The sequence below is a fragment of the Eleutherodactylus coqui genome, chromosome 4, assembly GCF_035609145.1.
Source record: "Eleutherodactylus coqui strain aEleCoq1 chromosome 4, aEleCoq1.hap1, whole genome shotgun sequence".
NCBI classification, from domain to species: Eukaryota; Metazoa; Chordata; class Amphibia; order Anura; family Eleutherodactylidae; genus Eleutherodactylus; species Eleutherodactylus coqui.
In genome coordinates, this window is record NC_089840.1 from 58,225,420 (window position 1) to 58,252,132 (window position 26,713).

Sequence of the window (26,713 nt, forward strand, 5' to 3'; positions counted from 1 at the left end):
TATCCCCAGAGCGTAACTGTACCACCCTGCCAGGACGCACAGTTACACCCTTTAGCGTTAAAGGGTTAAACTAGCTGTAGAGTCTTATACTAATGATGCATACTAATTCACAGTGTGCATTAGGTAGTCGGACAAGCGGTTCAGCCATTTTTGTTTGCCCAGGACCAGAGGATCACTTTAAGGGGGGGGGGGAAATGAAATCATGAAACAAATGCCAAGTTGTCAAAATTTTATTCAAAATTGCATAACTAATTCTTTGTGTCTGAAATTTAGAATCAAACCAATTGCTGTGATAAAAGACACTGAAAATGGCATATTCCCAATTCACGAGGAGTCATTCTCCAGTACTCTGGTGAAGGAAATCATGGCTGGAGGATTGTCCTTCCTCTGGGCTCAAGTGGTTAATGCCGACATGCACCTGCATATTGTAGCAGAATTTTCAGGACAAAGTAGGGACCCGGGGCGAATGCTTTATGGAGATGGTCCTGGAAACGTCACATTTGACTTTCACATAAAGGTGAGGCAGCTAGTACTGGATGTGGGGGAGATCTGGCTGCAGCATCTGTCACCCCATTGACCTCTAGGGCAAATTTGGCTGGTTAAGCCGGTTCCCTTACAGATGGCGAAGCTTCAGGTCTCCAGACACATCAAGTATGGCGCTGTATGTGGCCATACGCATTTCTGTTGCAGAAACCATAGAAGATTTCAGAGGTCATAGACTTACGCATTTGTCACATTTGCTGTAGATACTGTAGGGGTTTATTACGGATGGCTCATTGTCACCCACAGTCTTAACCCTTTACTGTCTGCCATTGGCCTCCAGAAGCTTCTAACATGTACTTGTCACTAGGCAGGTATTCCCTAACCAAAGAAAGATTATGGTGTCTGTTGGCTGTGCAAACTTACGGTCCTTTTAAATGGAGATGTTCAGAACACTCGTACGCCTGACAATATGTCTGTGTAAGGGGACCGATACTCATCCGACGAACAAGCATCTGCCCCAGTAAAAGGGGAGCCATACATCTTATCAATGACAGCAGTATGGGAAAGAATAATCATATTAATGACTGGTCCTCCCCCTACAGCAGATAATTGACTAGACAATCCTAAAATGTATTAGATTTATCCCAGTGACTCATGCTGGATAAATCTGGCACATCTTTAGACTGTTTAGTATAGGTTTATACCACCTATTAGTTTGCAGAGTTTTAATACAGTTTTTGCGCTAAACTTTTGGTCCGTTTTTTTTGTTCAGAAGGGTCAGATACAGGGTAAAAACGGTCCAAAAAAGTTAATATATTTGTTAAATAAAATCTCATACATTTCCAGTGTGAACAGGTCAAACCTTGAATAATCATTTATAACTGCAGGTTATAGGCACTGTTCCTGATTCTTCTTCCTCTTTGTCAGTTCAGAGAGCCCCTCCTGGATGAAGTAAATGGATAACGAGTCGTTCTTTTCTTCCGCCTTTGTTAATGCTTCTTTAAAGATCCGCTCTGCATCCACCAAGTGCTCTGTACCGGGAGAAGGTTATTTCTTTACATGTACAATGCGATTATTTATTTATGGTATAAAGGAGACACCGGAGTATCAGAATAGATACAAAACTACTTCTGTCAAATGCTTATCTACTATTAATTGTTCCTTTTAAACTGATAGTCTATCCTCTGGAGAGGCCATCAATATCTGATCTGTGGGTGTCTGCTGCATACGGCTCCCACCAATCAAATGATTGAAGTGGCTCCAGTGGCCTCTTCAATGTTTCCATTGATCCTGCCAGCTGCACTTACTCAGAATACTGTACTTTTCATAGTGGTCGTTCTGAATAGTGCAGCGTTATCCCACTAAAACCCACTCCACTGCATGATGTATATTTCAGTTATACAGCCGTGAAGGGGTTATAGCGCAGGATCACACATTGCATACATAATATATGGGGCATAGTTCAAAACAAGTAAAATGGGTAATCTTATCTTGGCAAGTTATCTACTACCCACAGGATATAGGATAACTTTCTGATCAGTAGGGGTCCGGACTGCCAAGATCCCCACCGATCAAAGAAACTGCATCGGATGGTCCCGAATGTACCATTCACTTCAATAGAAACTGCTGGAAATAGAGCTCAAACACACTGCAACCTTCGGTGGTCCTATTCACTTTAAAACAACCACTGGGGATTGCCAAGCACTTGGATTTTGCCATTTCTGGTGGCCCTATTGAAGTGAATGGTGCGGTGCACTGCCACCGGCAAACTTTTAGTATCTGCTGGGGGCGATTTCTCTGGATTGGTGAAAGGAACTTCAGTCAGACCCCCACCTATCTGCTTGTTTTTCCCCATCCTCTGAATAAGGGATAACTTGCTGAGATGGGAATACCCATTTAAGAGTATTTATTAATATGGTATTTATTCATATATAGTTGAAATTCAATAAGTTGTGCATTTTGACCATTTAAACACAATTATGACGGTTTCGCTTGTGTACACCAACCAACATCAATTTAAAGCAATATTCCCAACTAAGATATCCACAGGATATGCCATAAAGTGCTGATAGATGCAAGTCCCATCTGTGGACTACAGGCAGATATGCCATAAATGTCTCCGTTGGGAATACCCTTTTAAATATCTGCATTAGAAATGTGTATAGAATACATCTTGCATCTACTATGAATATATCATATAACAGAGGCCGTAGGGAATCGGTAATATATACCTTGATGTAAGAGGATCATTGCCATGTTACCAAGTATAACATGCTGATTAGGGTGCTCGGTCTTTTGTGCCAAATCAAATGCTTGCTTTATATAGGTGTACGCTTCGTCGAATCGTCCCTGAGCTTCCAGCACTGCCGCCAGGTCACTGAGCAGAGTCACAGTCTGCAAGACACATGAGGAGAATACAACAGGCACAAGTTATCAGGAACAAAGGTTCTGGACACGAATACATCTTCTAGCCTATATCCTTTACTGAGGAATAGTGTCCTAGGCCGATATAGGAAAGCAATTTATCTGGCTGTTATGAGAGAAGGTCCATTATTCTAACAATGAAATGGACATCCGTTTTTTTGAAGAACAGTCTATATAGGTTTCCAATAGTTCCTTATGGGCCATTTATATGGGATGATTATCGCTCAAACAAACAATTTAAGTGATAATTGTGCAGTGTAAATGCAAAAAAAAAAAAAAAAAATGACTGGTGTCGTCAATCAGCAAACAAGGGGGGGGGGGTGTATATTTGTGGAAGGGGGAAGGAGAGAGCCGAAGCATAGTGGCGTGAAGCTTATCTGGGACCATGTCTCTTGAAGGGAGCCTGCACTTAATAAAATGAAGGCGTTTAATTCCTCACCCAATCATAGATCTGACAGTACATTGCATTTCAATGGCAAAAATTACCTGACAGACTACCTTTAAAGGGGTTGTCCGGGGTTAGAAAAACATGGATGCTTTCTTCCAAACACAACACCACCCTTGTGCATAGGTTATGTTTGGTATTGCAGCTCAGCTCCCATTGACTTTAATGGAGCTGAGCTGCACTACCAGACAACCCCATGGATGAGGGTGGCGCTGTGTTTGGAAGCAAGCAACTATGTTTTTCTAAGGCTGGAGAATCTCTGTAACAGATAAGTCTCCATAAACTACGGCTATTAAAAAAAAAAAAAAAAAAAGAGAAGAAGATCGCGTGAGATTTGTGTGTTGCGAGACGAATATGAACCCCATTCCTGATGCAGGGGAAAGAAAAAAAATATATCATGGGATGTCCTATCTTTGGGTGTTCCCGTGGAACACCTCGCCCATGGTTATCAATGTGGCCGAAAAACAAAATGGCACAGCATGCGATGCGCACAAAAGTTCGATGCAAGGTTTTCCATTTAAAACAATGAAAAACGATGCACGAACGTGATATTGGGCTGAGTTTTACGACCAGATATCACGCTCAGCCATATGCTGGAAGAGATGTACAACCCTCCTTTGCCACCATCAGGATGTAGGGAGAGGTTCAAAAATATTCTTAACTCCAATTTACATCATAAAAAACACAAATATCGGTCTCATTATAGTGAGAGGATTCCGTCGATCCAGCCAAAAGCAACACTGAAAAGTGAGGAAACAAGACATGTCAGTCTGCTGCGTGCCGTTCTGTGGCCACTGTTCCAATGGAAATATTTGTTATTTTTCTAAATATTCAAAATAAAAAAAATAAAAAAATCTGAAAAAAATAGTTCATAGTAAAAATGTGATTTGGATTATTTGTAAATTTCTGATGATGCATTTCCCTTTAATATTCTTAAAACAGATGCCATGTGAAACCGCTATGGACAGTATGTGCCATAGTACGATCATTGGCTGTGAAACATCACACTTCAATGGGCGTGACCTTTCCCAACCGAGTAACCGCTTGCTTGTCGTCTTACTGGCTGATCAATAATAATTAATTATTCAAAGTCTCTGATAAAGCAGTTTTAGGCTGGATTCAGACGAACGTATATCGGCTGCGTTTTCACGCCCAGCTGATATACGTCGTCTCACTCTGCAGGGGGGGGGGGGTGGGGTGAGGAGCCTGGAAGAGCCAGGAGCCGGAACTAAGCTCCCGCCCCCTCTCTGCCCCTCTGCACTACTTGCAATGGGGAGAGGCGGGACGGGGCAGGGCAGGGCTAATTCTCGGAACTTAGCCCCACCTCCTTTCATTGCAAATAGTGCAGAGGGGCGGAGAGGGGGTGGAGAGGAGGCAGAGAGGGGGCTCTTCCATCCCCCCCCCTGCAGATGAGGACACCGTATATCGGCTCGGCGTGAAAACCGAGACAATATACGGTCGTCTGAATCCCCCCTTATTTATATGCCCCCAAATAAACGATTGGTATCCGATATAAACCCCCAAACACAATTATTCTCTGCCTACTATGTATATACATAAAGTTCTGGTCCTTTTACGCGGGCAGATTATGGGCCCAAGTATTTCATAGAATGCTCGTTCGCCCGATAATCACGCCGTGACCAATGATCAGCTGACAATCTAGTTTGTCGGCTTATTGGCTGATTTATGTGTGTGGTGGTACATCTCCCCGTGTGAACATACAGATGGCTATAATGCGCTGTGTATTTGCAACTCTACTAACTTTCTATGGTTCTTTTGGCGCTGGTTTAGGCCTCACCTGTGGGTGCAGCTCTCCTTGTTCCTCTCTACAGATCTCTAGGGCTTTCTCATACATGGTCTGGGCATGCAGAAGCTGCGAGTTGGCCACTAGGTAACGTGCATAAGAATCCAGAGACAGGCCCAGAAGAAGCCGCGTGTTTGTCCTTTCTTCTGCTATATAAGCAAATACGATTATTTATTACACAAACTGTAGTCCTGGTTTTATTAGAAAAAATAAAAAAGTGTCACGGAAAACCAAAAGGGACATCAGAACACAACATTGTGAGTCATCAATAAAACTAGTCACCGACCTCATGATTAGCATTATTAAAGGAGCCGTCTCATAATGCCTGGACGGACTGGGTCTGTCACAGTACCTCATGTCTATGGTATGAAAGTAATGTGCTTCAGCAGATGGGCCAGATTAAAAACATGACCAATTAGAGCGCTATAGGATAAGAAAAAAAAAACATGACTGCTTTCTTCCAAAAGCAGCAGCACACCCGCCCACCTCAATGGAGCTGCAATACCTCACAGAACCCGTGGATGGCTGTGGCACTGTTTTTTAACCCTTTCCAATCCATTGTCTGACCTCTGAAGACATTATGATTTAAGGCTGTACAGCTTCGATGTTGGAAGACATCCGTGGGCTTCTCTTACTGTATATTGCCAGCCTCTCTGCTGTCGGAGCCTATCCAACGTGTCACCTCATGCAGTACTGGTTTTAGCCAGCAGATAGCGCCATTGTATAACAGAAGGAAAAGAGTAAGCCCCCTAGGAAAACCAGGATACAAATTGGATTGGAAAGGGTTAAAAGAAAGCAGCTATATATTTATAAATTTTCTACCACCCTTTAAAGCAACCCTCTGGGCCTGGATAAACAAAGATGGCTGCACCAGCTTCTTCAGCTGATTCACACTGTGTATTAGTCTAGACACTACCCCTGCTTTAACTAGTGCTGCCCACATGAGCAGTACAGGCCAGTCAGAGCAGCCTGTAGAGTCTTAGGCCCCCTGTCCACGGGTGTGATTTCCCCGGCGAAAAAGTGCCATCGAATCACGCAGGCTGAAGCTTTTCGTAGCGTTACTATGGAAAGCGCCGGCCCAGTGTCCACGAGCGGAGAATCATTGCGATTCTCCGCTCACGGCCGGCAATTCGCAGCATGCTGCGAATTGCTGTGATTCTCCGCGGTCAGCCTGATAGGCTGACCAGCGGAGATCAGTCTGCTGGCTCCTGCTCCCAGGTGGCAGCTCCCGCAGCGGAGATCCGCCGCGGGATACCGCAACGCCCATGGACAGGGGGCTTTAGGCAAGTTTCACACAGCCGAGATGCACAAATACGAACCCCATCCTTTTGAATGGGGTCATACACATGAGCGGTTTTTTTTCCTGCATAGCACTGCGATGCGATCCTAGGCGAAGAACAAATCGCAGCATGTCCTATCTTTCTGTGAGACTGACTATGGTTTTGAATGGGGTAGGTGGCAGCAGCGCCTCTGCCACGGCTATGACAGACGGGGTTTTCTTTCATCCCCGCAGTGATGCAAGGCTGTTTTCACATGATCGGATCCTTGGGGCTTTCACATGTTGGCAAGTGTGATATTGGGCTGTGAATCATGGCTAGATATCGCCCTCACCAGTGTGAAACTAGCTTTAGACTACCAATGTATACTAGTGCACAGAATGCAGCAGGTAGTTAGAGAAGTGGTGTGGCCATCTTGTTTGTCCAGGACGGTGGGTTGTTTTAACCCCTTCCGGCCACAGGACGTAAAAGTACATCATGGGTGTGGGGTACTTAAAGGGGTTGTCCTGCGACAGCAAGTGGGGTTAAGCACTTCTGTATGGCCATATTAATGCACTTTGTAATATACATCGTGCATTAAATATTGGTCATACAGAAGTTATACACTTACCCCCTCCGGTGCTGGCGTCCCCGTCTCCATGGCGACGATCAAACTTATCCTCTGGTCGCACGAACAGTCATGCTTGCGCACTGAAGATTCCTCTTCTGGATGGTCCGGGCTCACGAGCTGCGTCCTGGCTCCTCCCTCTTCTCTGCGTCATTGCGTAGCTCCGCCCCAGTCACGTGGTGCCGATCAGCCAATGAGGTGGCTGTAATCGGCAGTGGAGCTCAGACTGGAGAAGAACATCCACGGTGCACCATGGGAGAAGACCAGCGGTGCACCTTGGGAAATGACGGTGGCCATCTTGGAAGAAGATTTTTATAACTTCATGAAACAGCTTCATGGTGAGTAGAAACGCTCTAAAAAAACGATTTACATGGGTAGTTTGTGATGCTTGCTTAACATGGGGGACTGGGGTGTGAAAAATTTTTCGTTTTGGCCACGGGACAACCCCTTTAACGCAAGAGGACGTACATTTACGTCCTGGAGATAGCGCAGGATCAGAAGAGATCCCGTGCTGTCCGTCAGCGGGAGCCAGCTGTCACCGATAACTAGCCTCCCGCTGCAACAGCGGGGGTGCCCCGGAGCAGCGATCCCCACTGTTAATTTCTTGCCTGCCGTATGTAGATTGCGGCATGTGAAGGGTTCACAGAGGGAGTGCGCTGCCTCTGTGATGTCATCAGACTCTCGCAAAGAGATCGCAGAGAGCCCGACTCAATGTCATGGCAACAGGATGCCAGGTAGAGGCATCCTGTATTGCCATTGCCTATGATCGCTATAACAAGTGATAAGGCATTGCAGGACCGTAGTCCTGCAATGCTTTATCATAGCGATCATAGGTACTATGGTGCAAGTTCCCCACAGGGACACAAATAGTGTAAAATGAAGGGCAACAGTTCTCAATGCTATTAATGCTGAGGTAAAATGAAAGCTGCTCTGTGATTGGTTGCTATGGGCACCAAAAACTGTTTTTTTACTGTTTGTTGATTTACTATTAGACAATTTTGATAAATGAGGGCCGGGATTTATAAATTTGCTCCATGTATTCCTGTCTGGGGATCATTTTTGCAAACTTATCCACATGGACATCCGAGGCGGAATTAGGAAGGACAAGATGGGCCAATGATTGCTGGCTCCACCAGGGTTAGACTGGTGCTAAAAAGCAGTCCTGAAACACAAATGTTCAACCATCAGTCTAAACTCTTCTAGGGGGAATTACTTGTTGGAAGTAACCAGGAATACTAAATAGCGTACGTAGAATCCATTGGTGAAAGCAAATTTAGGGGGTTGCTGCATTAAAATTCAAGCAAAGGGATAAAAATGCAAATAAGGTTGCCAAGATAACAAAATCTCTGAATTTGTTTTAGCCTATTATACTTTGGGCTCCGACAGACAGACAAATATATAGAAGATATATTAAGAAATCAATCAGCACAGAATATCGGACCTGATAGAAGGTAAAGATTCGCTACTGAAGTATATACAATATAATTATAGGGAAGAGATAAAACCAATTTTCTTTACTAGTGATGCTTAAAAAACAAAAAAAACAAACAAAAAAAAAAAAAAAAAAAAAAAACACAAAAAAGCTCCTCTACAATAACGCAGCCTATTGACTATTGGCGCTGGTATGACTACTACATAACACAGATACAAGTACACGTATCCCACCTGTCAGGATCTCCTCCGACAAGTCCTTTTGCTTCTTAATCTTTTCATCCAGACTCATAATACAGAACTGGAATCCCGCTACTGCCAAATCCTTTCTATGGAAGAGTCAATGGGAACAATTGTAGAGTGGACCTGCCAGAACCTACCTCAGCTACAGGTACCCTCTATTAGCGGAGGCCACACTGCGCAGAATACTCCAACGTCTATCCTAGTTGTGTCAGAGAACAGCCGTATCTTTAGACAACTGAGGTTCTCCTGCGTGACTTCCAAGGACACGAGTTATTCTTGCCTCTGGTCGCCATTTTAGGTTCGCCCTTTTTCACGCTTATTGTTGATTAAAATTTGCTTTTTTTTTTACATTAAAAAAAAAAAAAGCACCTTTTTGTAAAATGTTGAGGTTTTCTGACTTTTCCTATTATAGTACAATGCCGAAAATTAGGTTTTGAAAATTGATGCAACCAAACCTGTCTAGCAGCAGTTCCCACAGCCATGTGGTTGGGAGAGCCGACGTACATGGAAAGCATGGAAGGGGACAAAGTACTGAATAAGCCCTTTCATGGTCAGGGTTGGTGGCATCCCACAAACTGGACACTTGCCGATCAAAATGTGAATGGCGGTCAGCTGCAGTGTCCGACGCAGACATGTTCAGGGAAGAATAGAAAAGGGAATAAACAGCACAGTGGTACTTTCATCCTTAGGATCACTGGGGGTCCCAGAGGTCGGACCCTCAGCGATGATAAAGTGATGGTATATCCTAGTAATATGACATTTTCTAAGACGAATAAGTCTTTAACAGACACACACCCCCCAATATATAAAATAATGAAAACTGGCTTCTGTCCGCTTTCAGACGAGCGTATTTTAGCTCAGAATTTGGTCCGTGTTTTGGGGGCTATAATATGGAGCCAATGTAGGTATTCACACAGCTCTATTTGTCCATGCCATTTTTTTTTTTTTAAGATGCAGCATGACCTATTTTTTACGTATTTGCCTCCGTATTTCTATTTTATTGGGTAAATACAGATCAGCATGTGCACAGTAGAAATACTGATTAGATGGTGATGAAACACGGTTGTAAAGTCATCTGTACTACAGAGCCTTATTACTGATGTGTTACAATGTGCTCGTCTGAGACCGAGAAAACAAAGCGTGACTTACTGGTTCAGAGAAGCGTAGATACTGGCCATTTTGAGTGAAATCTCAATAAATGAATTGTCGTCCTGTGAGAAGAAAACAAATGCTGCAATAATTGATATTTTTTTGTACAGTACGAGAGAAAAATCGCTTAATCGCTACACTGATAAATGTTCAACTAGTTTTTTTTTGTTTTCCACAAACTTTGAACACTTTTCAAGTAAAGAAACGAAGAAGAGCTGCAGTAATCAGTCGGACACACAGACAGATCATACAACCCTCCAGGAAAGGCTACCGGAACAGAAACCAAACTAATGAATGGGCTATATGGGAATACGTCCCGGCAGGTCATTACACAGGTTACAAGAAGCGAGAAATCAGTAGAGATTCCCCTCTGTTACATGTGACACAGTCTGACATTTGTATCCCTAATAAACAATAGAAACGCTATTTACCTGTTTGACTCCTCCATCCATCATGTAAACCAACGTGGTCTTAAATAACTTCTCCGCCTATTTTTTAAAAGAGAAAAGAAAAGTCAGCAGATTTACAGTGGATTGGTCAGAATATTGTGTTCTATATAGATTGTATTAACCCCTTGGGTGGGGGGGGGGGGGGTGGGGGGAAGCAAAGCGGTTGTGTCCTCATTTTCGTTTTCTCCTCACTTTAAAAAAAGGTACAACTTATTTTTTCGATTGACTACATGAGGCATTTGTAGGATGGGTATTCTTCAAGGCTACCATTTAAAGGGGTTGTCCCGCGCCGAAACGGGGTTTTTTTTTTTCCAATAGCCCCCCCGTTCGGCACGAGACAAACCCGATGCAGGGGTAAAAAAAAAACAAAAAACGAATAGTACTTACCCGAATTCCCGTGCTGCGGCGACTTCTTACTTACCTTGCTAAGATGGCCGCCGGGATCTTCACCCACGGTGGACCGCAGGTCTTCTCCCATGGTGCACCGTGGGCTCTGTGCGTTCCATTGCCGATTCCAGCCTCCTGATTGGCTGGAATCGGCACACGTGATGGGGCGGAGCTACGAGGAGCAGCTCTCCGGCACGAGCGGCCCCATTCAGAAGGGAGAAGACCGGATTGCGCAAGCGCGTCTAATTGGGAGATTAGACGCTGAAATTAGACGGCACCATGGAGACGAGGACGCTAGCAACGGAGCAGGTAAGTGAATAACTTCTGTATGGCTCATAATTAATGCACGATGTATATTACAAAGTGCATTAATATGGCCATACAGAAGTGTATACCCCCACTTGCTTTCGCGGGACAACCCCTTTAATGTGCCATATAAGGTATTGAAAAAAAAAAAATCTAAGTAGGGCGATGGGGAAAAAAACTTTTTTTTTTAGCACAATGACCTGTAGCTTTTATTGGTGCCATTTTGAGGTACATACAGTGTTTTGATGACTTTTTTTTTTAAACTTATAAGTTTTACAAATTTTCTATCAATTCTAACTTGGGAAAAACACCACAGTACAACAACAGAAGACGTCCGTAGGTCAAGAAAACTACTATCCCTGCAAGGCCCAATGTCCAATTGCCTGCAAGCATTTAAAAATTATTTTCGCATTGCCATGCAGGTCTTTCGATGTGGAAATCCGCACATGCTGTGGACACGAGGCCTTAGGCATAGCAATAAGAAATGGTCCATCTAGTCTCCGCTGTCCCCGGCTGCGAAATGCAGTTCTTTAAGCAGGTGGAGAATTAAAATTCCCTGCCTGCTGAAAGAGCTGCTTCTGATTGGCAGAGCTCCTCAGCCAACCACAGGCAGCTCTCGCCTGTCATTCATTCAGCGAAAGCTGCCTGTGATTGGCTAAGGTGCCCCTTCCTGAAAAACAATTGCAGGATGCCGGCAGCTGGATCCTCTAGCGCAGCGGTCATCTGTGAAAGGTGCAGCAGAGAAGTCTTTATTCCCCGCACGGGGTTAAAGAAAACATCTGCCGCATGTGGCAGATATGTTCTTCATCCCCATGAGGGACACGGCAGCGGCACACAGGTGTGTGTGTGTGTGTGTGTGTGTGTGTGTGTGTGTGTGTGTATATATATATATATATTTTTTTTTTTTTACACTAAAATGGTTGTTTTTCAGGGAAGAGCTCATATTTAAAGCTCTTCCCTGAAAAACAATTAAGGGGTGCCAGCAGACGATTGCCTTCAATAGAGCCAACGGCAGCAGCCACGGCTCCATTGAGGACAATGTGCATCTGCATACACCCGTGCTTTTGCGCGTACAGGGGTGCACACATATGTATGCACCTATGTACACACACGCTCGTAAGAAGCCACCCTGAGAGCTTAGGACTGCATTTTCTCGCTGCCTTAACACTCTGTGCCACAAGAATTATCAAATAGTGCAAGTTACGGCACCCATATTGTGTACATTCAGCCTTAACCAACACTAGATCTCACCATAAAAAGCAAATTCCCTTTTTTAGTTCATCAGTATGTGAGTTTTTAACCTTTATGTCATCCAACAAGGCACAGAAACAAAAACTAATATATGTACGAGTACAAATGACAATGTGGTTTATACTCACACGGTCATACTCGCCTCTCAGAAATGCCAGGTTTGCCATCTGAAAAGAAAGGTAAATCGCTATTATCCCAGGAGCCCAACGTCAGCAGCAATTTTATGCTTTTTCCTTTTCATCTGCAAAGTAAGAAAAATCAAACTGATTCATAAATCTACATTACAGTGACCCTCCGGGTTCAGGACAAGATTCTGTCTTGGGACTAGATGGGGAGTTTACCTGTAGCTGATCACCTCTGCCGTCCCTTTGCTCTGCTGGTTCGTAGTCCCATTTTCAGCTGTCCAAGAGGGCGGACGCGATGTTTAGACTACCTAATTGCCTATAATGCATTGTAAGGGTTAGACCACCAACGCACTATACCTGATCACTGATTGTCCAGCACTGCTCAGGTGATCGGCACCGGCCACCCATAGAGCAGTGCAGTTAGGTAGTTAGAAAATGGCAGCAGCCATCTTCACCATCCAAAGATGGGCCCCAAAGCAGTGGAAATGAGGAACAGCAGAGGAGATCAACTACAGGTTATATATCCCCTCACCCCTCCGTTCTAGGAACACAATTTTTCCCAAAAGGTTTTTATACAATACTAGCTTACCCGTCGTGCGTTGCTGCAAAGACAGACAGACATACATTCGTTTTTATATATCTAGATAACAACCAATCACAGCGCAGCTTTTTTAGGTTACCTCAGTGGTATATTATATAACAACCAATTACAGCGCAGCTTATATGTTACCTCAGCAGTATAAAATATAACCAATCACAGTGCAGCTTTTTTAGGTTACCTCAGCTTTATAATATATAACACCCAATCACAGGGCAGCTTTCATGTTCCCTCAGCAGTAAGAGAAATAACAACCAATCACTGCGCAACTTTTATTCTGCCTCAGCAATATAAAAAATAGCAACGAATCACAGCGCAGCATTCATTTTACCTCAGCGGTATAATATATAGCAACCAATCACAGCACAGCTTTTATTTTACCTCAGCATTCTCAATATCCAGGAATTGTCTTGTGATACGTTCGGCGGATGCATCATTTTGTAGTTGAACACGCATCCCGTTGCTCGTAATGCCTTTTGCTTTTGTGCTCGAGATGGAAATCAAACAATCTTTGTCTGGCAGGCATAACTGTCGACGACGCTCGCACACGCGCGCGCCACCTATCGTAGGATAGATGTACTATGCCAGTAATCTTCGGAGGAGTGTACTCAACAACTTCCCATTACCTTTTCCTATTTATGACATAATCAATGCTCGTACCAAATTTCAAGTTTCTATGACATTGGGAAGCGGGAAAATTAGATTCCGTACATAAAATTTGGACGCCAATTCTTTTGCGCCTAGAATTGAATAATTGAGTTGGGACCGATTAGCGTTTCCTATTTATGACATATTCAATGCTCGTGCCAAATTTCGAGTTTCTATGACATTGGGAAGTGAGAGAATTAGATTCCGTACGTAAAATTTGGACGCTAATTCTTTGGCGCTTAGAATTGAATAATGCAGTTGGGACCCATTACCTTTTCCTATTTATGACATAATCAATGCTCGTGCCAAATTTCATGTTTCTACGACATTGCGAAGTGAGAGAATTAGTGGCAGTGATGGAAATCGAACGATCTACGTGGGGAGGGCATAACTGTCGACGACGCTCGCACGCGCGCCATTTATCATAGGATAGTTGTACTATGCCTATAATCTTCCCAGGAGTGTACTCAACAACTTCCCAAAGTTTCATGGCGATCGGATGAATGGCGTAGTAGCGCATAAAGGACAAACACACACACACACACATTCAATTTTATATATATAGATATAAGGATGTGATATCACTAGGATGCACCATCATTTTCATGTCAGTGAAGAGCTGACTTCAAGGAGTCCCACTAATCCCGAGATCAACGGGACTGCATTCATCCATGTGTTTTCCAGTAAAAAAAAATACCTGAAGGGGTCGGTGTGCCTTATTATGTAGTGCTGCAGCTCCTTCAAAGTATCCTCAGGGGTCTCATAAGTCAGACCCCTACTGATTAGATTAGACAATGATGGTATATTTTAGCAACTGTCTGTTAGAAAGCCCTTTTAATGCAACATAAAAGTGGTTATCCGGGCAGCGGCCACTGGGATACATTGGGGTTGGAGTGGAAGCACTGCTCCGACCCCTATGTAGCAGCCAGTGCTTGAAATTGTAAGCACAGCACTCATTGAGACCAATGGGAGATGTGCTCGTAATTGCAGGCAGGCGGGAGTCCAATTAACAGCAGCGCCTGCATTTACGATCACCAGCCACTAGACTGGAGTCGGAGCAGTGCTTCTGCTCCGACCTCAATGTATCCTGGCGGACACTACCTGGATAACCCTTTTAAGTTCTCTTCACTTGGAGATACTTTCATACATTTGATTGAAAAAGGCCAGTGCACAGGAAACCTTTGGAGAGCCGAACAGTATATTATATATATTAGGGAACTACTTGAATAGAAATTCTCTGCGTTAATACGGGAATACACGTTTTGGCTAAGTGTTGTGATGGCCACAATCCCAGGGAATCGCTATATATGCAAATCTTCGGGTATAATATCAAACCTCGAGTTCAAAAACACCAATAATCTGATAGTAGAATGTGAGTTATGAGAACAAGACAATATCTTTGTGAAGGGAATAGAAGTAACTTACCAGATCGTATGTGTAAGTGATGGCCCGTCTGCTCTCACACGCGTGCGCCAGGCGGAGAGTCTTGTGTAAAATCTCTTCTGCTTCTTCCATCTCACCTTTCATAATACTCAGCTAAAGTAGAAGAAAGAATTCCAACTGTGTTACAGGGAAATGAGGAAAAAAGAATTATCTTCCATCCCTGAGGTTCTTGCCTTCTTCTGCATAACATTGGGGGGGTAATAGGCTGAACTGGATGGACGTCTCTTTTTTCAGTCTTGCACACTGCTACTATGTAATTTAAGGAGACCGGACACCATAAAGTGCAGCTTCTACTTTTTTACACCGGCAAAAGAAAAGAAAAACCTAAAAAATAAATTGTTATATACAATGTAGCAAGATTGTGATCACCCAGCACCGGCAGCACCATGTGGCTCCCGATTATGTGATTCTCCAGAGGTTTCAAAACTGAAATTTGGATAATCCCAAGTAGTACAGAATCCTGTATAACCCTGTAATGACCAGTGATGGACTGTCTGCGGGTGACGATGGCAGGCTTGGAAGCCGTGCCCTCTCCATACCCAGCAGCAACAGCTGTTTCACATAGTTGACTGCCGCTGGTAAAGCCACCATCTTCGCCACACGTGCCATGAAGCGAGGTGTATTTATGTAATGGGCATGCTTAATATAAGGTAAGAATTGGAAATAATACTAAATGGGTTTAATTATAGGGCCAAATGTGAGGAATACTTTTGCAATGCTTCTTTATACAGGGTGGAGCGCGGTAATTTGCTAATTTGGGAGTGAAATAAAAAAATAATAAACTTGTAAAAAATTTTATATTTTATTTACATTGAACAGTAGTGGAATTTACAAATTATTTGGTTTTAAATATTGTATCTGGCAAATGTTGACCTTCGCTATCCACACACTGCTGCATACGTTTTCTGAAGTTCTCATGCACTCTTTCAAGCATGTCGACTGGTATTCTGGCAATCTCTCAAAAAACGGCTTATCTCTCTGAGGGGTGATCTTAACTGGCCGGCACGCTCACCAGACTTAGCCCCATGCGATTTTTTCCTTTGGGGTTACCTGAAGTCTAAGGTGTATTGCAACCGTCCCAACACCCTGGAAGACCTAAGGAACAATATTGACGCTGAGATTGCCAGAATACCAGTCGACATGCTTGAAAGAGTGCGTGAGAACTTCAGAAAACGTATGCAGCAGTGTGTGGATAGCGAAGGTCAACATTTGCCAGATACAATATTTAAAACCAAATAATTTGTAAATTCCACTACTGTTCAATGTAAATAAAATATAAAATAAAGTTTTTACAAGTTCATTATTTTTTTATTTCACTCCCAAATTAGCAAATTACCGCGCTCCACCCTGTACTAGGGGGCAGCTGTAATCCCCCCCTGCTCCAGTGGCAGCTGACATCCAGTGACATCCCCCCTGCTCCAGTGGCAGCTGACATCCAGTGGCAGCTGACATCCAGTGACATCTCCCCTGTTCCAGTGGCAGCTGACATCCAGTGACATCTCCCCTGTTCCAGTGGCAGCTGACATCCAGTGACATCTCCCCTGTTCCAGTGGCAGCTGACATCCAGTGACATCTCCCCTGTTCCAGTGGCAGCTGACATCCAGTGACATCTCCCCTGTTCCAGTGGCAGCTGACATCCAGTGACATCTCCCCTGTTCCAGTGGCAGCTGACATCCAGTGACATCTCCCCTGTTCCAGTGGCAGCTGACATCCAGTGACATCTCCCCTGTTCCAGTGGCAGCTGACATCCAGTGACATCTCCCCTGTTCCAGTGGCAGCTGACATCCAGTGACATCTCCCCTGTTCCAGTGGCAGCTGACATCCAGTGACATCTCCCCCGTTCTAGCGACCTCTCCCCTGTTCTAGTGACAGCTGACATCTAGTGACCTCTCCCCTGTTCTAGTGACCTCTCCCCTGTTCTAGTGACAGCTGACATCTAGTGACATCTCCCCCGTTCTAGCGACCTCTCCCCTGTTCTAGTGACAGCTAGTGACCTCTCCCCTGTTCTAGTGACAGCTGACATCTAGTGACCTCTCCCCTGTTCCAGTGACAGCTGACATCTAGTGACATCTCCCCCGTTCCAGTGACCTCTCCCCTGTTCCAGTGACAGCTGACATCTAGTGACCTCTCCCCCGTTCTAGTGACAGCTGACATCTAGTGACCTCTCCCCCGTTCTAGTGACAGCTGACATCTAGTGACCTCTCCCCCGTTCCAGTGACAGCTGACATCTAGTGACCTCTCCCCCGTTCCAGTGACAGCTGACATCTAGTGACCTCTCCCCCGTTCCAGTGACAGCTGACATCTAGTGACCTCTCCCCCGTTCCAGTGACAGCTGACATCTAGTGACCTCTCCCCCGTTCCAGTGACAGCTGACATCTAGTGACCTCTCCCCCGTTCCAGTGACAGCTGACATCTAGTGACCTCTCCCCCGTTCCAGTGACAGCTGACATCTAGTGACCTCTCCCCCGTTCCAGTGACAGCTGACATCTAGTGACCTCTCCCCCGTTCCAGTGACAGCTGACATCTAGTGACCTCTCCCCCGTTCCAGTGACAGCTGACATCTAGTGACCTCTCCCCCGTTCCAGTGACAGCTGACATCTAGTGACCTCTCCCCCGTTCCAGTGACAGCTGACATCTAGTGACCTCTCCCCCGTTCTAGTGACAGCTGACATCTAGTGACCTCTCCCCCGTTCTAGTGACAGCTGACATCTAGTGACATCTCCCCTGTTCCAGTGACAGCTAACATCTAGTGACCTCTCCCCTGTTCTAGTGACAGCTGACATCTAGTGACATCTCCCCCATTCTAGTGACCTCTCCCCCGTTCCAGTGACAGCTGACATCTAGTGACCTCTCCCCCGTTCCAGTGACAGCTGACATCTAGTGACCTCTCCCCCGTTCCAGTGACAGCTGACATCTAGTGACCTCTCCCCTGTTCCAGTGACAGCTGACATCTAGTGACCTCTCCCCCGTTCCAGTGACAGCTGACATCTAGTGACCTCTCCCCCGTTCTAGTGACAGCTGACATCTAGTGACCTCTCCCCCGTTCTAGTGACAGCTGACATCTAGTGACATCTCCCCTGTTCCAGTGACAGCTGACATCTAGTGACATCTCCCCTGTTCCAGTGACAGCTGACATCTAGTGACATCTCCCCCATTCTAGTGACCTCTCCCCTGTTCTAGTGACAGCTGACATCTCACCTTGGCCTTCTTCAAATGAACAACGATGTTTTCCTCTGCCGCTGTAAGTCCCTCATCCTCGTCCTCCACAAGCGCAGAGAAGAGAGAAAATGCTGAAATCAATGGAAACGGTGAAGAAGACATAATAGTAAAACGACACAAAGTAACATGAAAGAGGGGATCGTACTGAGCGGAACACAGATCAGCCGGATACACAGGGAACAGGTTATGTAAGAGGAGCCAGCACATAATATATACATCCAGACACCGAGAAGTTATTACATGGATGCAGGCCTGTGCCACTGATGGCGGGCGATGTGGGAGCCCCCGATGTGGGAGCAGTGCACCTGGGTGGGGTACGTGTGTAGAGAACGGAGGACCTGCATCACCTGCGGGCCAACAGTAACTATACGGGGCCTAGTTCGGGGCTTTAATGCTGGCTGATGGTCAATATATGGCGTGGGATTCCAGCTCCTGTCATCTAGCCGGGCGGGGGTCGGGTTCTTGGCTGCCTTCTCATCTACAGGCTATATAGGGCTCAGTGAGCGCCATGTAGAGAGCACAGGGAGCGGCGCTGCAAGATCCGGCATGGGACCCGGCGATCACATGACCGCCAGCAACCCCCAGCATGTCAGAGCTGCGAGGTCAAAGCAGACCGCTAACCGACTCTGACTACGGTCACACTAGGGGGACGTTTCCCCTTTAACTGAGGCTTCTACGGATGTGGCTCTTATGGACGCTCCTTAGAGCGGAACACTGCGAATTAAGGAAAAAAATTATTTTGAAAATAAAATATATTTTTTCACTACTTTTTGCACACCCTACATTAATGAAGTTTTTTTTTAAAAAAAAAAGGAAAATAAACTCAGTGAAAAAAAAAAAAAAAAAGGTATTAAAATATAACCCTGTGCATTATGGGAAAAAAAACACAATAAGAACAACTTCAACGGGCCGGGGAAATCACTAAAAACTGTCCGCTCCTTTAGTGCTGAAACACTCTGGTATTTAAGGGGTTAACACAGTGCAACAAAAATACGATATACATTTAGTATCACCGGAATCGTAGTGACCGCAGAATAAGCGAACACGTAGACTGTGACGCACCGCGCACGCCCAATGGCAACATTGAAAAACTAGAGTCAATCTACAAAAAAGGAGCCCGGGGGCGGCCGGTCAGGGGGACAGAAAATGAGTTTTTGTTTTTAGAGTAAGGAGGACAAAAAAAAAAAAAAAAGAGCACGTCTCTAAAGGGTTAAAAAAAGGAAAGGTGAGCCGTTACATACAGGACGGGGGGCTCACCTGCTGCGCCCACCAGCATGGCGGGAGGGCGGCGGCTGCTCTTGTAGGACCCCTTCCATCGTCCTGAACCCAGTTCACAGACATGTGCTGTGCTGGCGGCCCCCCGGTAGCTCCTGTTGGCAGCCTGACATCCTGCCCTCCGAGCAACCGTACACAGAGCCCGTGCAGCCCCGAGCAGCATGGTCATGTGACCGCCACTCACGTGACCTCCGCATGACGAGCTCGCAGAGAGCCCGTGTACAGCTGTAACGTATGTACTCCAGCGCCCTCTGCTGGTAAGAGCACACACTAATCAGCAGCGCTGCTTGTTTTATAGTTTACAGAGCTGCTACTTCTTCTCGTGGTATCTGCTACCACCTAGTGGACAGATGCGCTAACTAACAACGCTACTTTTTTCACTTTTACGGCAATGTTCTCTAGTACTTTAGGAAGGCGTTTTTTCTTGCTGGAGGCCGCACATCTGTTTATTTGCTTTTATTGGCCATGGGGAAAAATACTTCACAGTATGAACGACTTCTAGCTCGTTACATAGCGATGAGAAGCAGAACTCCCGTCCATTCTGCTGTTCGGCAACTGCCGCGCAGGTCCTCCCAGTCAGCGCGCTGGGATCTGTAGTTATGCGTCAGTTTGTTGAGAGCTGTAAGACTTCCAGCCTTTACAGAAAGGTCATAAAGTTAAAAACTACAAATCCCAAGATCCCTTGCGGCGCACAGGTCACGTGACAAAGCTGTTTGTACATGTGAGCGGTGCTGAGTTCTGGCAGGGGGAAGTGAGGGCAGTGCAGCTCCGAAGAGACACCGCAGAGTGAGGTAGAGATGGAAGGTGAGGGAGTTGTCGTGGGAAATGTGTAGGACTACAACTCCCAGCATGTCCTGATATCGACGCAGTGCTGGAAGTTATGGTTTCACAAAAAACTAAAAGCTGGCATGTGAACCTTAACCCCTTAGGGACGGAGCCAAATTTTGGAAATCTGACTTGTGTTTCTTTAACATAGAATAACTCCGTAAAGGCTTTGCATATCTAAGTGATTCTGACATTGTTTTTTCGCCACATGTTGTACTTCATTTAGGGCTATTGCCCAAGGATGGATTTCTGCTGCGTCATCCCACAGCTACTAGGTTCTACTGAACCTAATAGCTCAATGTTCACGCTGCAGAATTCCGTGGCATATTCTAATTGCCGTGGAAAAACGCGTTGCCAGCTTCCATTGTAGTCAATGGAAGACGGCCGTCACGTGATAATTCCACTGTGAGCACTGCGAAAGTATCGCGTGATTACGTGTCACCGCCCACTGCCGGCGTGTCATGCGCTGCACTGCGCATGCATGCTGGCTCGCCGGATGGAACTTGAGCGGCGGACCCAGAGAGGTGAGTATGGGGTTAGGGGGGTCGCCGTGATGGATTCCGCTGCGATATTCCACTGGCAGAGTCCATCAGGGCCGTGGGCATGAGGCCTTAGGTGCTAAATATAGACCGATAGAATTTGTGTATATTTATTAAAAGTGCCAAATTGTTGTTTTTTTTTCACACTTTCAACTGTTATATATCAAATATGTCCAAACATACTGTGCAAATTTTGCTAAAATATATATTTCCATCTGTTTACTTTATTCTGGATGCACATTTGAAAAACTTTAGTGTTTTTTTTTTTTGTTTGTTTTTTTAAAAAATAATAACCATTTAGGAGACGTACAAATTTACTGTTGCTTATTAACATTTTGAGGAACATTTCGCTTTCCGGCACCAAGCCAAGATTGCAAAGGCTCATAGGTGTCAGAATGATAGATACCCCTACAAATGACCCCGTTTAAAGAAAATACACCCCTTTATGTATTCACTGAGGGGGGGGTCATGAGAATTTTAACACCACAGATTTTTTTTTTCAGGAATTAATACAATTTAGAGGAGAAAAAATAAAATTACTTTTTTTTGCAAATATGTCATTTTAAAGACAGTTTTCTTTCCTGTAGTGCACATGAAAATAAGGATTTACAGCCCAAAATGGATACCCCTGTTTGTCCTGTGTTCAGTAACATACCCATTGTGGCCCTGATCATATGTCTATGTGCACAATGGGGCCCAAACCGGAAGGATCAGTCGGTGGCTTTCAGAACAGACATTTTGCTTGAAGGTGTTTTAGGCCCCATTGCATACTTGTAGAGCCCTTGAGCGACCAAAACGCGGAGGACCCCCACAAATGACCTCATTTTGAAGACTAGACACCTTAACGCATTCATGTAGGGGTGTACTGTGTATTTTGACCCCACAGATTTTGAATGAACCTAAACAAAGCAGAAGGGGAAAAAAATCATGATTTTCATTTTTTTGGCAATTGTCATCCCCCTGTTTATCCCGTGTTCAGAAACATACCAATTGTACCCCTGATCTTCTTATAGGACACATGGCTAGGTCTGTAATGGCGGGAACACCCTTTGGCTCTAAAGGTAGCTGAGAGCCTGGAGCAGTGACCGAGGGCCACAGATAGCGGTCCACAGTCATGTGATCGCCATTAACCCTTTCCAATCCACTGTCTGACGTCTGAAGACATTCTGATTGAAGGCTGTACCGCTCCGATGTCAAAAGATGTCCGTCAGGGTATTCTTATTGTATATTACTGGCCGCTCTGTTGTTGGGGGCCTCTCCAGCATGTCCCATACTGCAGTACTTGCTTTAGCCAGCAGATGGCGCCATTGTATAATGGCAGAAAGAGAAAGCCCCCTAGGAAACCCTGAATCCAAAATTGGATTGCAAAGGGTTAACCAATGGATAATGGCAATTACTTTTAAATCTACAATTGAAGTTTAATGCTCCTTTCAGTTTGGGCCCCTTTGTGCACACAGACATAAGATTAGGGCCACAATGGGTATGTTTCTGAACACAGGACAAACAGGGGGATCCATTTTGGGGAGAATGTCTTCTTCATATGTGTGCTGTACAAAAAAAGCAGTTTTTAAAATGACACTATTGCCATAAAATTTTATTTTCCTCCTGCTTTGTTCAGATTCATTCAAAAACTGAGAGGTAAAAATATGCAGCACACCCCTAGATGAATGCGTTAAGGGGCCCCGTTGTGCATACCGACATATTAGGGCCACAATTGGTATGTTTCTGAACACAAGACAAACAGGGGGATCCATTTTGGGTGCAAATCATCCTTATGTGCACTACAGAAAAAAAATCCCGTCTCTTAAATGACTTTTTTGCTAAAATGTGAAATTTTATTTTTCCTTCTCTAAATTGAATTAATTCCTGAAAATTGTGGGTTCAAAATACTCCTGACCCCCCTCATAAAATATATTAAGGGGTGTAGTTTTTAAAATGGGGTCATTTGTGGGGGTATCTATCATTCTGACACCTCTGAGCCTTTGCAATCTTGGTTTGGTGTAGGAAAACAAAGTGTTCCTCAAAATGTTAAAGGGGAGGTCTCGCGAAACCAAGTGGGGTTATACACTTCTGTATGGCCATATTAATGCACTTTGTAATATACATCGTGCATTAAATATGAGCCATACAGAAGTTATTCCACTTACCTGCTCCGTTGCTAGCGTCCTCGTCTCCATGGTTCCGTCTAAATTCGCTGGCAGCTTGCTTTTTTACACGCGCTTGCGCAGTCCGGTCTTCTCCATTCAGCACGAGCCGCTTCAGTGTGCTCCCCGCTACAGCTCTTGTGCGCATGCGCAGACGAGCTGTCACTGCTCGGGAGCGCGCTGCAGCGGCCATTCTGTACCTTCCTCTGTTAGAGGAAGGTGCAGAAACTGGAGCTGCCCAGCGGAGAAGCCCAGCCCAGCCCAGCAGCCCCGAGAAGCCTCCCAGGTAAGTGATTTGTGGGGGGGGGGGGGGCTGCCGCTGCGCCGGGCTGCCGCTGCGCCGGGCTGCCGCTGCGCCGGGGGGGGCTGCCGCTGTGATGGGGGAACTAGCGCTAGGCCGGGGGGGCTGTCGCTGCGATGGGGGGGCTGTCGCTAGGCCGGGGGGGGGCTGCCGCTGCGATGGGGGGGCTGTCGCTGCGATGAGGGGGCTGTCGCTGCGATGGGGGGGCTGTCGCTAGGCCGGGGGGGGCTGTCGCTGCGATGGGGGGGCTGTCGCTAGGCCGGGGGGGGCTGCCGCTAGGCCGGGGGAACTAGCGCTGGGCTCCGGGGCCTTCACCTGGGCTGAGGGTCTAGCGCTGGGGAGCCGGGGGCTAGCGCCTTACCTGCTGCCTGGCGGTGGGCGTCTGGTCGGCGGCTGCGGGGCGTCTGGTCGGCGGCTGCGATGCGTCCGGTTGCCATGGAGACACAGCTGGCGGCGTCTCGGGAGCGCGCACGTCGGGCTGCAGCAAGCGACGGGGAAAGAGCCGGCGGCCATCTTGAGGAAACTTTTATAAGTTGCTGAAACGCTGGAACGGTAAGTACGAACCAGCTAGAAATGTCATTTACAGGGGGGCTTAGTAATGTGTACTTAATGGGGGGGACTGGGCAAAAAAAAAATTTTACTGCTTCCTCGAGACATCTCCTTTAATATGTTAAATTTGTACGTCTCCTAAATGGTTAAAAATAACCTAAAGTTTTTCAAACGTGCATTCAGAATAAAGTAAACAGATGGAAATATATATCTTAGCAAAACCTTGTCCAGTATGTTTACACATATTTGAGATATTGCAGTTGCAAATGTGAAAAAAAATGACTTTTTTTTTTTTTTTTCAAAATTTTCCCAATTTTGACGCGTTTAATAAATATACACAAATTCTATCGGTCTATTTTTTTCCGGCTAATAAAAATAAACATGTGGCAAAAAAACAATGTCAGAATCACTTGGATATGCAAAACCTTTATGGAGTTATTGTATGTCAAAGTGACACATGACCAGGCCAAATTTTGGAAATCTGACATTAAGGCGCAAACAGGTTTGGCCACTAAGGGTGCCTGTCCACGGCAGTGATTTCGCCCTCTGAAGCTTTCCATAGCTTTGCTATGGAAAACGCCGGCACACTGTCCACGAGCGGAGAATCATTGCAATTCTCCGCTCGTGGCAGGCAATTCACAGCATGCTGCAAATTGCCCCGATTCTCCGCGGTCAGCCTATCTATCAGTTGAGTGCCGCTGGTGGCTTGATGGTTGAGATACTCATTTGGAAATCATTTTAAGCTTTCCTGCTGTAAATGTTGCTTGTTGTGTCTAGGACTGCAGCGGACCACCATAGTCTGTGCGCTCTGAGGGTCCCAGTATCATGGCGTATACATTGCTGTCAGCCGCTGAAGAGCTTCTGCGAGAAATAAAGCACAATTACCAAGAAACCTCACAAAGTGAGTAACGCCTTACTGCTACATTAAGACCGGCTACTTAACACTACAGGAAGTACATTTATGTCCTGCAGGTTCGGAGTATGTATGGAGGAGGATTGCGGGTGTATGTTTCTTACAGCTGGCACCCACTTACAACAGCTCCGATAAGCTGCGCTGCTCGTCAGAGCTGTTACCGCTTTAAATGCCACACTCAATTCTGACATCGTATAACCTCCAACGATGAGATTGCGGGGAGCCGTGCGGTGGCGATGACATCCGGGAGCCTTCTAAAAGGCCTCAGAGCTGCCATTGCAGATTGCCTATCAAGCCGTGCCTGTGGCGTGGCTTGATAGATTGCCTGTCAGATTGCGGTATGATGTAATATATATTTGGTATCGTCCATAAAAGTCCGATCTGTGAAAGTAACACATTATTAACCATGCACAGTGAATGTCGTCAGAAAAAAAAAAGAACACCAAATATATGCTTTTTTGGTTACCCTGTCTCCAAGGTAAAATGTAATAAAAAGCAATCAAAAAGTTGTATGTACTCCAAAATGGTAGCAATAGAAACTACAGGACATCCCAAAAAAAGTAATCCCTCACACAACTATGTCGACGGAAAAATAAAAAAAGTGTTATGGCTGTCAGAAGATGGCGGCAGAAAATAATTTAAAAAAATTTTCCAAAAATTTGAAAAAAAAAAATATAAATTTAGTATCGTAGCAATTATACTGACCGATAGAATAAAGTTATCAGGTCATTTTTGTTGCAGTTTGTGTGCTGTAGGAACCCCCCACCTGCACCCCATACCCTAAAGATGGCAGAAGTTCCTTTTTTTTTTTTTTTCATTTCACTCCATCTAGAATTCATTAAAAGGTGTTCAGTACATTAAATGGCTCCACTGAAAAATGCAACTTGTCTCACCAAAAACAAGCCCTCATACATCTGCCTCGATGGATAAATTAAAGAGTTATGATTTTTTAAAAGGGGAGGGGGAAAAAAATAAAGAGGGGATGGGGTGGTCAAGTCCACGTCAATAAGGGGTCAATGACCTATATGGGAGAACGCGCACTGCAATCTGAAAAGAGTCTGATTTTCATGCGCTGTGCAGACTTCATCAGTGGGAAGCAGGAAGCAGGTGAGTATAAGAAGTACAACAACCCGCTGCCTGTCACCTCCCTTAACTGCGCCATAACTTTATTTTATAAGTTTCTGGTGCTTGTAGGGACGTGACAGGTTCCCTTTAACCACTGAGCGGTCCAATGGGCTGGCCGGACCGTTTCTGCAGGCCTGCATATACTTCACCTAGTGCCGCCCCTCACTGCTACTGTGACATGGACGTCCATGGAGCTACATTGGGTGGTATGAAATAGCCCTTTTGAAGATATACAATTAAATTTGGGTCTAGCTTTGAATATCTGTATATCAATACATGTATCCGTACTAGAAGATGGTCCTTATGTAGACCATCTCGTTATGGTTTTACATGATTCTGGGATGGCTGCATGTGGATTGACAAGCTTCTCATGTGGCACTGTGCGTCCATATGCAGCTCAAGTAGATCGTGTGTGTGTGTGTGTATGTGTGTATATATATATGTCTGTCTCGCCATGCTTTGCAGTTATCGCGAGTATGGCTGATCACATCCCAGATTTTCAGATGTGCAGTTACGTACGTCCGGTATGCGCTGATGATACAGGTCACACCATGGATGTCGGACGGGATGAATGAAGCAGCCCTGGCCTTCTTATATGTATTGGATTGCTGCTACAATTGCGTGTCTAAGCTATTTATATTGTGCTGGATATGTTGATTATTAGGCTTGAAAAAGGCCGCACCTGGCCAAAATGTCGCTGTCTGTCTGCGTTATCCGTGAATAAAGGTCTCCATCATTTGCACCTATTTATGC

General features: G+C 45.3%; 2 protein-coding genes across 6 annotated transcripts in view; one reads left to right on the plus strand and one right to left on the minus strand.

The window, feature by feature from the left end:
* Nucleotides 1-214: 214 nt before the first annotated feature.
* On the minus strand, nucleotides 215-19,743 carry TTC19 (tetratricopeptide repeat domain 19). Of its 4 annotated transcripts, none has more exons than XM_066599523.1 (10): nucleotides 19,547-19,743; nucleotides 18,269-18,360; nucleotides 15,053-15,163; nucleotides 12,385-12,423; nucleotides 10,295-10,351; nucleotides 9,864-9,925; nucleotides 8,706-8,800; nucleotides 5,151-5,302; nucleotides 2,715-2,877; nucleotides 215-1,514 (listed from the first exon to the last, which is right to left on the minus strand). In XM_066599523.1, the coding sequence occupies exons 1-10, from the start codon at nucleotides 19,731-19,733 to the stop codon at nucleotides 1,372-1,374; spliced, it is 1,101 nt and encodes a 366-aa protein (XP_066455620.1). In that variant the 5' UTR covers nucleotides 19,734-19,743; the 3' UTR covers nucleotides 215-1,371. The 4 variants fall into 4 exon arrangements, with proteins under 4 accessions (XP_066455620.1, XP_066455619.1, XP_066455623.1 ...); XM_066599522.1 differs by having other exon boundaries at nucleotides 5,151-5,305; XM_066599526.1 differs by having other exon boundaries at nucleotides 5,151-5,305; nucleotides 19,527-19,661.
* A 509-nt stretch (nucleotides 19,744-20,252) lies between these two features.
* Nucleotides 20,253-26,713, plus strand: part of ZSWIM7 (zinc finger SWIM-type containing 7) — a 97,946-nt gene continuing 91,485 nt past the window's right edge. For both annotated transcript variants that reach the window (XR_010792542.1, XM_066599528.1), the window contains exons 1-2: nucleotides 20,253-20,368; nucleotides 24,700-24,823. Coding sequence is in view for 1 of the 2 variants with exons in the window: in XM_066599528.1 (XP_066455625.1) it covers nucleotides 24,748-24,823 (76 nt within the window). In the remaining variant the exon portion in view is untranslated. The remainder of the gene's footprint in view (nucleotides 20,369-24,699; nucleotides 24,824-26,713) is intronic.